At 40.3% G+C, this 10675-nt stretch overlaps 1 protein-coding gene across 1 annotated transcript in view; it reads left to right on the top strand.

Moving 5' to 3' along the window:
* The window catches only part of LOC118417153 (hypoxia-inducible factor 1-alpha-like), a gene marked incomplete in the record, with an annotated part of 15142 nt that extends 6905 nt beyond the window's left edge, over positions 1–8237 (top strand). Inside the window, 12 exon segments of the mRNA XM_035822574.1 lie at positions 1–11; positions 266–413; positions 541–728; positions 1358–1441; positions 2369–2580; positions 2814–3110; positions 3982–4158; positions 5606–5790; positions 6304–6548; positions 6983–7074; positions 7498–7573; positions 8013–8237. Of these exon segments, the coding sequence (XP_035678467.1) occupies positions 1–11; positions 266–413; positions 541–728; positions 1358–1441; positions 2369–2580; positions 2814–3110; positions 3982–4158; positions 5606–5790; positions 6304–6548; positions 6983–7074; positions 7498–7573; positions 8013–8131 (1834 nt within the window).
* Between the last annotated feature and the right edge of the window lie 2438 nt (positions 8238–10675).

The raw sequence follows: 10675 nt of genomic DNA on the forward strand, positions 1-10675 counted from the left end.
GCATAGATGCTGTGAGTTTTATTACGATGTACCAAATTTTCCAAATGTACCAAACATTTCCACATTATTGCTGCCCGTGTATGCTGATAAATGTTTATATGAACTTTGCTGTTCAGATCAGAGTTGCAAAGATGTATACCTGACAGTTTATCTCAATTTGCTTTCCATTTCAATGTCAAACTTTACCCCATGAATTTGAAGTAGTTTCCTTTCCTTGTAGCGTGCAATCATATACTGACAGATCTTTTCACATCCTTCTTTACAGTGTATCAGAAGGGACAGGTGACAACGGGACAGTACCGTCTGTTGGCACGACGGAGCGGTTACGCGTGGGTGGAGACCCAGGCCACCATTATCTACAACAACAGAACAGAGAAACCACAGTGCATCGTGTGTGTCAACTATGTCATCAGGTGGGATGTCGTACTTCACAGAGCACTTACCCATTTTCAGTTCTTTTTTTCGTTTTGTGTCCTGAGTTTTGAATGCCGATGTTACTTAGGGAAGACTTATTTTTCGTTTGTGTTTGTTTTCCTCCAGTGACATCGAGGAAGAGGAGAATGTGTTGTCCAGTGAACAAGCTAGCCAGAAGAAATTCCCCAAGGTGGAGAAGATTGAGGAGGAGCCTCAGCCCAGCAGTCTGCCCAGCTTTGCCCAGGCCACAGACACCATCTTCAGCAAGAAAACTCCAGACATGGAGCCTGGCTTCTTCTGGGACGGCGAGCAAGGTGAGCATATCATACTCACGTGTACTCTTACAGCCACACACTCACCCGCTCAAATTGTGTGCCTGTATCCAGGTCATGGAGATTCAGTGGAACCTTATTAGGACAAAATGCACACTCACACACATGGGCTGCCGATCAAAGCCTATGGCGTTTCAAGGACGACACGTACCATTCTGATCATAAAATAGGTCAGCGATTAAAATGCCTGGAAGCATTGAATTTAGAGCATCTGCGTGAATTAAATTTTTTCACTTCTACTAAGTTCTAGCAATATTGAGAGTAGGTTTTGTACCATTTTCTATATTGTGCAGATGCAGAAGAACATGCTATGAAAGGAAAATAAGCTCTTTCATTTGTCCAGAACCCTTACAGCTGTTCATAGACAAATAAATCATTAGATGTTATGTTTACATTGAAAATAAGTAAACTTAAGGAGAGAAATGTTTTTCTCTGTGACATGATTTCTCTGATGAATTTATGTAAAACAAATGTTTTCTTGTTTTTTTCCACAATCTGTTGTATGTTATATAACAAGTAACAACATGTACTATTTAGAAACAAGAAGAGCTGGAGGATTGTATGTTTGTTTCCCCCCATGAACAACGCATTTCGCCATGCTATGTTTACAGCTCTGCGTGACAGCCCGGAGGATCTGACACGAGTGGCGCCGGCAGCGGGAGACGCCATGATCCCGCTGGGCTTCCCGTCAGCAGGTAGCTACCAGGGTAAACCGGTCACCAACCGGCCACGTCCTTCATACTGCCTTGTTAACCTCCCCTTGCAGTCAAATGTGAAAAGTGTGCTAATGTGGTCAGGGCCTTCTCCAGAACCTGTCCCTCTGGTGGAAATTTACTTATTGGGACAGGAAAAATATCACTCTGGCTGTCAAAAAAATCACAACTTCATGACATCAAAGTGATCGAAATGTATGCATAAACGGACAGATTATAGAACAAAAGTTAGCAATGTGGACTACGAAACATTGGATGGGATGAAAAAAAATACAATTGGAGACGGCCAACGATTGTACACGTTAGAAACTACAAGAGTTGCATGCAAGAAAACAATGAAATAGTGCCAATAATAGTACCAAATTATGGTTAGGCTTATGCCTGATGTTAAGCTTCATGCGTATGCTGAATGAAAGCAGCTAAGTCACAAGAGATGCAAGAAGTACTTATCTGTCAAAGTGTTCAACATTTTGACAGTTAAGTACTTTTTCCTGTTGGTAGTATTAGCCAGCAGCAAAAGCTATCAGAAACCCTCTACATCTTTCAAGGAATGTGTATAGCACATACATAGTGTGAAAGTTCTCTTATATCACTCCTTGCTGACATTTGATATAACCACTAAAAAAAAGTTCAATTAAAAAGATACATTGCTGAGAAAAGCTGTGGTGGTATGGAGGACACCAGATGACAACGGTAGCTACAGATGGGAAGGATCCATCCAGCGCCATTTGTGGTTATCATGAAGACATGACAAAGTGTCACGACTTTTTGTCGTTCTGGAACCAACAATATTGCATAAAAAAGAGGGCTATGATAGGCTTGGTTTGGTACGGCCAATGGTAACTAGGACTTCTCTCTGTGTCCGTTGTGGACCAGAGAAGTCAAAGTGTGCTGTATGTGTCCCTGCAGATGTGCTGTTCGGCTCCAGCCTACCCGACACTTCTCTGGACCCTGGCTTCGGACAAGAAGACCTGTTCGGCAGCCAGCAGTCGTCCCAGTACTGTGACTTCAGTTCTTCTGATAAGGACACCTTCAGTCTCCTGCGGGACCCCAAACCACTCCTGTCCCCCTTCAGCTCCTCAGATAGCAGTCCCCCTCCTGCGCTCACACCTGTGTTAACGGTGAGAACCTGTCTTCTTCATCTGTCAATCAAGTTCCACCCAGGACACTATTAGCAGAAAATGCAATGTTTTCAAAAGTTCAGTTGTAACTGACACTCTAAGAAAGAAGTACATTTGATTTGCCCCAAAATGTCTTTCGCAACAAAACAAGCAATGTCTTTAACACTAAGATGTGGTAGATTGAGGAAAAGGGTAAATGCTTTTTAAACATTATGTTGTCTTATGATCCACAGCCGTTGAGTGACGACACAGAAACTGAAGTCCAACAGATTCCCAACAGCGACTTGGACTTCATGGACCAACTGATGGGTCTCCGAACAACCAGTGACAGCAACCTCGCTGAGATCCAGCAGCAGGACACTGCCCAGGGAACAAGATCAGTGGCCACCAAGCAGCAGCAGGACAGTGCTCTGGGAATGAGAGCAAGCAGCACCCCAGACCTGACGGCCATCAACCCCAGCCTGGCATTGGACACAGGGCAGCCTATCCAGAACAACATACGCACCACGGCAGCTGGTAAACTGACTAAGGTAAGCATTAATCTTACTATGTACTTTTGTTATCATTCCCTCCTTGCAACAGATCTAACCATGGACCCCATTTTCTAAATTGTAATGTCCTTCATCCAACAAGCAAAATGCAACCAAACTGTCATGAAATTTGCTGAAATGTTGCAAAATTTGGCAGCCATCCAATATAATTGTGTTGTTTTCGTCCAGCACCAAGGAGGCAATTTTTTTGTCTTGGATAGATTTTTATAATACAGTGTAGCACAAAAATGGTTGGCAACCCATTCTTTGATTCTGTAAAATTTACAGACTTTACGTGCTTTGTTAGAATTTAGCCAAATGCAGACAGTTCTTGTTTGGGAGGCTGCACATCAGACGTGCTGCTATGTATTGAGGTCTTATGAAATGTGACAACAGGAATGAGCCATGTTTGGCTATAAGCTCCTATTACTTACAGACCAGTGACAGCTTTGTCATCGCCTGCTGTTCAGTAATGACGCACATGTCCTTGGGTAGAAAATGTCGATGATGACGTTGGCTAGTGAATTGATGTCCCATCACATGTTTACTTTAGGAAGAAGGGTGTAACTTTCAAAATGCTAAACCTGTCAGTTCAAGTACCTTGTTGGTCTTTGTAAGGCTATATTTTATACATCGTGTAACTGTATCAGCTTACCCTCAAAATTCATTGCTCTGACCCCCTTTAAATAGCACAAGTTGCCATAATGGTCTACTAGAGTATTTTTTATTTTAAAGTCTGTGAAATTGTATGGCAGTAAACATAATCTACTGAAAACAAATCAACTGTCTTGCACCATTGAAGAGGGATGTAGGAGGAAGAACAATTAATGTTGACAGATCAGTAATTTAGCTGTGGCATTTTTGTTGGTAGCGACCACTGACAGCTGAAGAACTGAGTTATCGAGCTCCCTACATCCCAGCCTACCAGATGCCGTTGAACCCTCCCAACAACGCCGTTCTGGCATCGCTTCTCGAGACAGACAGGAGACAGTCAGTCACATCGTCCAGATCATACAACAATCCATATGCCAACATGACGCCAAGAAAGGTAGCCACAAAACCAAGGCACCTAAGCTTGCTATGTTGCACTCGTATGTGTTTGAGGGATCAGGGACAACTTTGCTTCCTATTGCAGGCAGTGCTGTGCTGTCCGTCACCTGTTTAAGCTGTGTATGCCTTCTCTCTAAGTGCTCTGTGAATTGTAATCATTAATGGTGTAATTATATGTGCGGTAACTTATCATAAGGCTTTTCTTGTGAAGAGAAAGATTTCTGATCATGTGCTGTCTCTTGGATCTCGTTCTGTGCTTGCTTGACTCGTTGCTGTCGTTGGTGTATGGTGTTTGCAGATGGTTTGTTCTTGTGCAAGTTTACCTGTCTTCCTTGTCACGGAGATTCAAGCTCAATTTTGTACACACTGGTTGATTTGTGAGTCTGTTAATTAAGGTGGAAGCCTTCTGAGGGTATGCACTCCAGGCATGCATTTCCATGCCTCCCCACTTAGTTGTTTTTGCCCTCCTGTGTGTAGATGTGACACACAACTATGTCTACTGGATGTTTGCCAAGCTCCCCTGGATGGCACCAGGCTCAGTGGCATTACCCTTTGCTCCTCTGTCTGAAGCTCTGAAATACATATGGCTATGCCTGTCGTGTTTTTGTCTACAAACCTCAATGTGATTTCCACTTCATTGTCTTCTTGACACAGTAATATATTGCAATAGTGTGACACCGCTTCTGTGAAACGACACTTGGTAAGCTAAATGCGTATGCATTTGAATGTCTGTAACATGCAAATACTGCACTGTCTTTTTATACTTGTGGGTTGAATATCAAATGGTCATCGCAACTTAAATTTAGTGCACACTATTTAATTTTACTATCGCTACAGTAACCTTTAAAAGTGCTGATAATATCTGCCTGAAGTATGCTATGCTTACCACTGCACCATTTTTACCCCTTGGTTCCAGTGGGCACATGGCCAAAGGTCACACATGCAGCTCTCCCAACAAACAAGCACATTCCAAATTGTCTAGGCTGCCTGAAAGATCAAAACAGAAGTTGAATTTTCTCTCTTATTTAGGATCCTCAAAGGGATGGTTTAAAGACTGGAACATGAAAGCAAAACTCTGAAATTTTGGCTAAATAAACACTAACTGAACATTGCGTGTGACATAAACCTTGTATATGATAGCAAGATTAACTGTGACAGTTACAAGTTCTGTTTGTCAGTTCACAAAGAATTTCTGTCACTGTGATAGTGGGCAAAGATGGCTAACAGAGGCAGCTGGTATGCTAAAGAATACTTAGTAGAATGTAACAGCAACTGTGTATGACATTTGTTTTGGTTCAGGCAGAAACCATTTTAATTGACTTCCTTTAAATTTGAGCCAATATCATGAAATCTATCAAAGGCAACTTTCTTTGTCTCAGCTTGTTCAGTAGCACAATAGATGTGTCTGACATTTTTCATGTATCTTATCTTCTTGTCATATGCAGACACAACATGCGGTGCCAAATAAGGACAGCTGCTGCGGTGCGCAGGAGCTTCCGTTTGCAGCGTATGCATCCCCGCAGATGATGACCATGAATGGAAAACACCTCCGAGTGGCAAAGGTCTCCCCCATGAGCCAGCCAATACAAACAGACGGTGGAGGCAGCGTTACGGGCCAACAGATAAACAGGTATTGTGCAATACGTGTGCACTTCACCATTTTGACAGTCATCTGTATCTAACACACCATCTTCACAAAGCACGGCTGGATATATTGCACTTGAACAACCTGTCACACATAACCTTTGCACATCCAATTGCAAACGTTATTTAAAGCGACTGTAAATGCATTTAAGTTCGCTGTGATTTAGTTTTGCAGTAATGGAGTGTTTGTGGTGGTTTTGAGTTCACGGTAGCACCATATACATACTGCAATGGAAATATTTTTGCTGTAAAGCGGCCACCACATAAACCACAAACGTAAAACCACCACGGACATTTCTGAATTTACAGTATCTGGTGAAGGTTGCCCCTACTGGACTTGGTGGTAACAAGTTCCAAGCTACACTAGTTTCAGGGGAGAAAACAACCAAATTTTTAACATGTTCAAACATGCGTTGTTTACCAAAGTGACATTCTTTGTACCATTATTACTCAATTATTTGCTTATGATTGTGTTTCCTCAATCCTTGCTATCTTGCAGAAAAACATTGGGCATGACAAGACCAGACGCCAGAGGTGGCACACACACGCCAGGCAAGCATGGCCCCATCGGTAAACTGACGTTCGCACTGGGCAGTAAGAGGAAGAAACTGGACGAAGACATCAAGTCAGCGTCCCCACAGAAGATGATACAACAGCCTGACAGAGGGGAGAAAACTGAAGGGTTCACCGACCAGCCTCCTGCTAAAAAGGCCAGAGTCAAGCCACCCAACCCACCTGGCAAAGGTAAGACTACTTTCACTATGATAAATAAACAACAAATCTCATATCTATGTGTCTGTCTCAGATTTTTATGGTTAGGTGCTTCATTTTTGTAACATCGTAGAGAGCATGATTTCATGATTGCCTTTTCATCCAGAAAGGAGGACAAAGACGCAGCTGCAAAATGGCAAATGTCATATTGAATTAAACCCATTAAGGGCTACTGAAAAGAATCCTTTTGGCATGCCATGTTGATCTTACATCAGTGAAATGAATCTTCCTCTTTTCATGTTACTGCTTCAAGAGTCTACATTATCACATGCATTAACCCAGATTACTTCTCTTTGAGTGCTCAGACTAATCAGTATCATTGACATGGATTCTCCACGAATCAGAAACTTTAAATAGATGGCAATGTTGTTAGTAGCAACCTGTTAAAAAACATGTATTTGTTGTAGGTGGCAACAGTATCCTGATGAGTCTCCTCTCTCCGTCTGATGACGTCAGTCAAACGTGTACCTACAGGGGACCTAGTCCAGACCAGTCACAGGTATGGACATTCAGTACACTCTTAACACAAAAGATGGAAACTGAAATTTACGTGCTCAATTGAACAGTGTTATGTATCACGTGAGCCTTCATAATAATACCATTTTAGTCAGGATCCTGCATCAAAGGTTGAACACCAGAGATGACTGTGCGAGTGCATCACAGAACAAAATTGCCAACATTTCCACATCAACATGGTCTCTGACGTTGCAATTGGCAGTGCAATTTTGGGAGATTTTGGAGGAGCAACGCACCACAAAAGCAATCATGGTGCTCATTACATGGAAGTGTCAAATTAAAGGAAAAAATACAAGATCTCAATTGTTAAAACAAGATAAGAAAAAATCACACTGTCAGCATTTTATATGTTGTTATCAGCAAATACATGTACTTGATGTCTAAAATCAGGGACTTTTTCCTACAGCATACCAGCGGAGGTTCTGCTAACAAGATCGACGTCTACAAACTGCTGAACTTCGACGACTTTGACCTGGATGATGGTGAGCTGTGATTCTCTTCTACATGTATCTTGTACTGTGAGGGATACCATTTTCTTAAGATGGCTCTTCATGTTATATGGCCATTGTTGAATGCAGTCAAAGGATAACTGTATTCAAGCAAACAGGTGTCTGATGAAGATGTGATGTGAAAATGTTTTAGTTTCAGTAAATTTCAAATTGGTCTATGAATTACCAGCAAACAAAGATCTGAGAATATGTTTAAAGTAATTCCTTTTTACCTTTGCCCAGAAGGTTATGTTTTCAGTGCTATTTGTATATGGACAGCATAACTAGAGAGGCTATGGATGGATCGTTATGATATTTTGTAGGTGGGCAGGTGTTGGGAAAAGAAAGGACAAGATTAAAATGGGCCTCCTTGCGGCTTTCTACGGTACTGCAGCAAAACTCAAATTTTCATGTGTTTTCTTACTTCCTGTAGATTTCCTGCCTCCGTTAACACGAGCAGACGTGGAGGTGAACGCCCCCATACAGACCTACAAGCTACTGCAGGGCAACGACCTGATGTCTGCTCTCGACCAATCAGCAGCCCTCTTCTGATCAGCTGACTTGATGCTTGGGACTGCTGTTGGAGTTCCATCTCCACTTAAGTCTTTATTGATTTGAATATCTTGCTCACAATTGTACATTACACACAAATCCATTAGTCTGAGTCTAGAGATATGTTGTGTTTTCGTTTGTCTGACTGCACTTGAGTATCACTGTGATCCTGAAAATCTGTACATATATCTATAGACTAGATACTTGTTATTCATGGGACAAGGGCTTGAATCCCTCTAACTCAGAAGAATAGAAACCAGGCCAGTACTGTACATTATCCTGTACATTTTTAGAGGCACAAGGCTCAACAATATGGAAAGAGTTCAGAAGCACCTTAAACAATAACAGGGATTTTTTACCTTTTGGGCTCTCCAACCTTTTCACTATTCTGTTATGGAAATCTCACCTGCTTTTTCCATGTTGCTTGATTTGTCTTAAATGTCTGTTATCATAGGAGCTGTATCTAGATATGCTCAATGATGCTGAACAAATTGAATAGCTGTGATTTTGTCATTATGATGTTGATTTATCTCAAGGAAGGATGATTTTGGTTTCATGAACATGTAATTGCATTCAGAGCAGGGCTACATGTAAAATGGACAATCTGTTGCAGGCACAGTGGATTTAAGCCCTATGATAATTGCTGTCAACTTGAAGAGAAATGTATGGAAAAAAGTTTGAAAAAAAAAGTATAAAATACATAACTAATAGACTATTGCAAAAAAAGTGTTAAGGTTAAGAGTGTTTTACTAAATGCACCCAGTTTTATTTGAGAAGCACAAAGCTTGCACTGAAACAAGACTGCCGAACTGCATATAATGTGAGTTGGGAACACTACCAGGTATTGGAAGGTATCACGATTACAACATTCCAGTGTTTGATACACAGATAATGGGCACTTATGTGAGCACTTTAAATCATTAGCTGTGTGAAAGGATGGCAATTTGGCATGTCATACAGATTTCAAGGTGCAAACTGCATCAAGTCACATTACATATTCACACAAATGTACATAAAATCAATGGACAAAAAAATGGTAGACATTATTTTTTATAGATCATTGAGCAGAAGCCAACTGCTTCATACAGGAATATAGTTTTGTGTGACTCTGATGGAGAAACGTTAGGTGCTAAACGTACAAATAAACGTGATAAATACAAAAAAAAGTATAAAACAAGGCCCTAAAAAAGCAGAACAGATACTCCACATGGATACTGTTGTGTAAAAAAAAAAGGAAGAAAAAAGTATGAAAATAGTGTTTTGTCGCAAAACCATGATTGGCGAATTTATGGCCAGTCTTGTCATTGCTTGTGTTGATACCATTACTAACAGATCAGGCCTCACAAATTTAATTCCTTGTTACACAAATTCCTCTGTTTTTTTGCACCTGTTATTCAAGAACCCCTACCAATAAACACAATTTATCTTTCATGTGGATTATACTGAAATAGGAAAACTACTTTTTACCAGTTTTTAAAATGTTGATCATGAGAACTTGTCTGGACTTGTAACAACCTATGGCATTCAGTACTTAGTCTACTACGGCCTCTAGACAACATTTAATGCGATATTTACTTTCTGTATAGACTATTTGTGAAGCAACAAGTTAAATGTGTATGGCCTTGGAAGAGAAACAATAAGTTGTTTCTGTGGGACATAATATGAAGACCTTAAAAAAATCTCAATATTTTGTGAGTGGTCAACTTGTCATATCTTCTGTCTGAATAAAGTATGGTGTGATTTGAAGCTGTTGTTTGTGTTTCATGTTTTCTTTATTATAAGTAGATTTGTCTGTTGTCCAGGCAAGAGCAACATTTCCTGTTTGATATGTTCCTATGGTATTCGTAATGTATTATGTACTAGTATATGACAACATTTCTCACGAAATGACCTGAACACATGTATACGATTATCTTGATTCTGTAATCCAACTACAAACTTTAAATCGTATGACTTGTATATTCAAATCTGTATACACATTGTGAATTTTGCTAATTTTGTTTTCGTCCTCACTACAAACTTAAAACCACTGAAAAAGCTTGTCTTTTACCTAAGTAGTACTTACGCCCTTCTTTCGACCACTAACCATTGTGAAAAGTCCATTTTCTCCCTACCACAAAATTGAATCCAAGGAAACCTAAGAAAAAGGCATTAACAGAATATTGAGTATGGAAGTCAACAAACAGTTCATTATTACCCTCCTGGGCATGGTAGCTTTCCTGAAAGATCACTTTACTTTTTACCTGTGCAAGTTAATCTCTCTTCCAAAAGGTACAACATTAAGAGCAATATGGAAAAGAAGATTTTATTTTTCCGGAAAAAGGATTTATTTTTCTGAAATTATTTCTTGGAACCCAGATTTTATTTTTTTGAATCAAGTTAATAGGCTGAACAATTTAGAGCTAACCCTAAAGCAAGCTCTGTTTGTTTTCATTGAAAAATGTTATGTTTCTATACTAAGGATCAATGCATTAGGCTGACTTGGCCAAAGTTGACAAGAGAAACTGATGAAATTGACTTAAACAGCATTATCTCCAGTAATCC

The sequence above is a fragment of the Branchiostoma floridae genome, chromosome 1 (assembly GCF_000003815.2).
Source record: "Branchiostoma floridae strain S238N-H82 chromosome 1, Bfl_VNyyK, whole genome shotgun sequence".
In the NCBI taxonomy this organism is placed as follows: Eukaryota; Metazoa; Chordata; class Leptocardii; order Amphioxiformes; family Branchiostomatidae; genus Branchiostoma; species Branchiostoma floridae.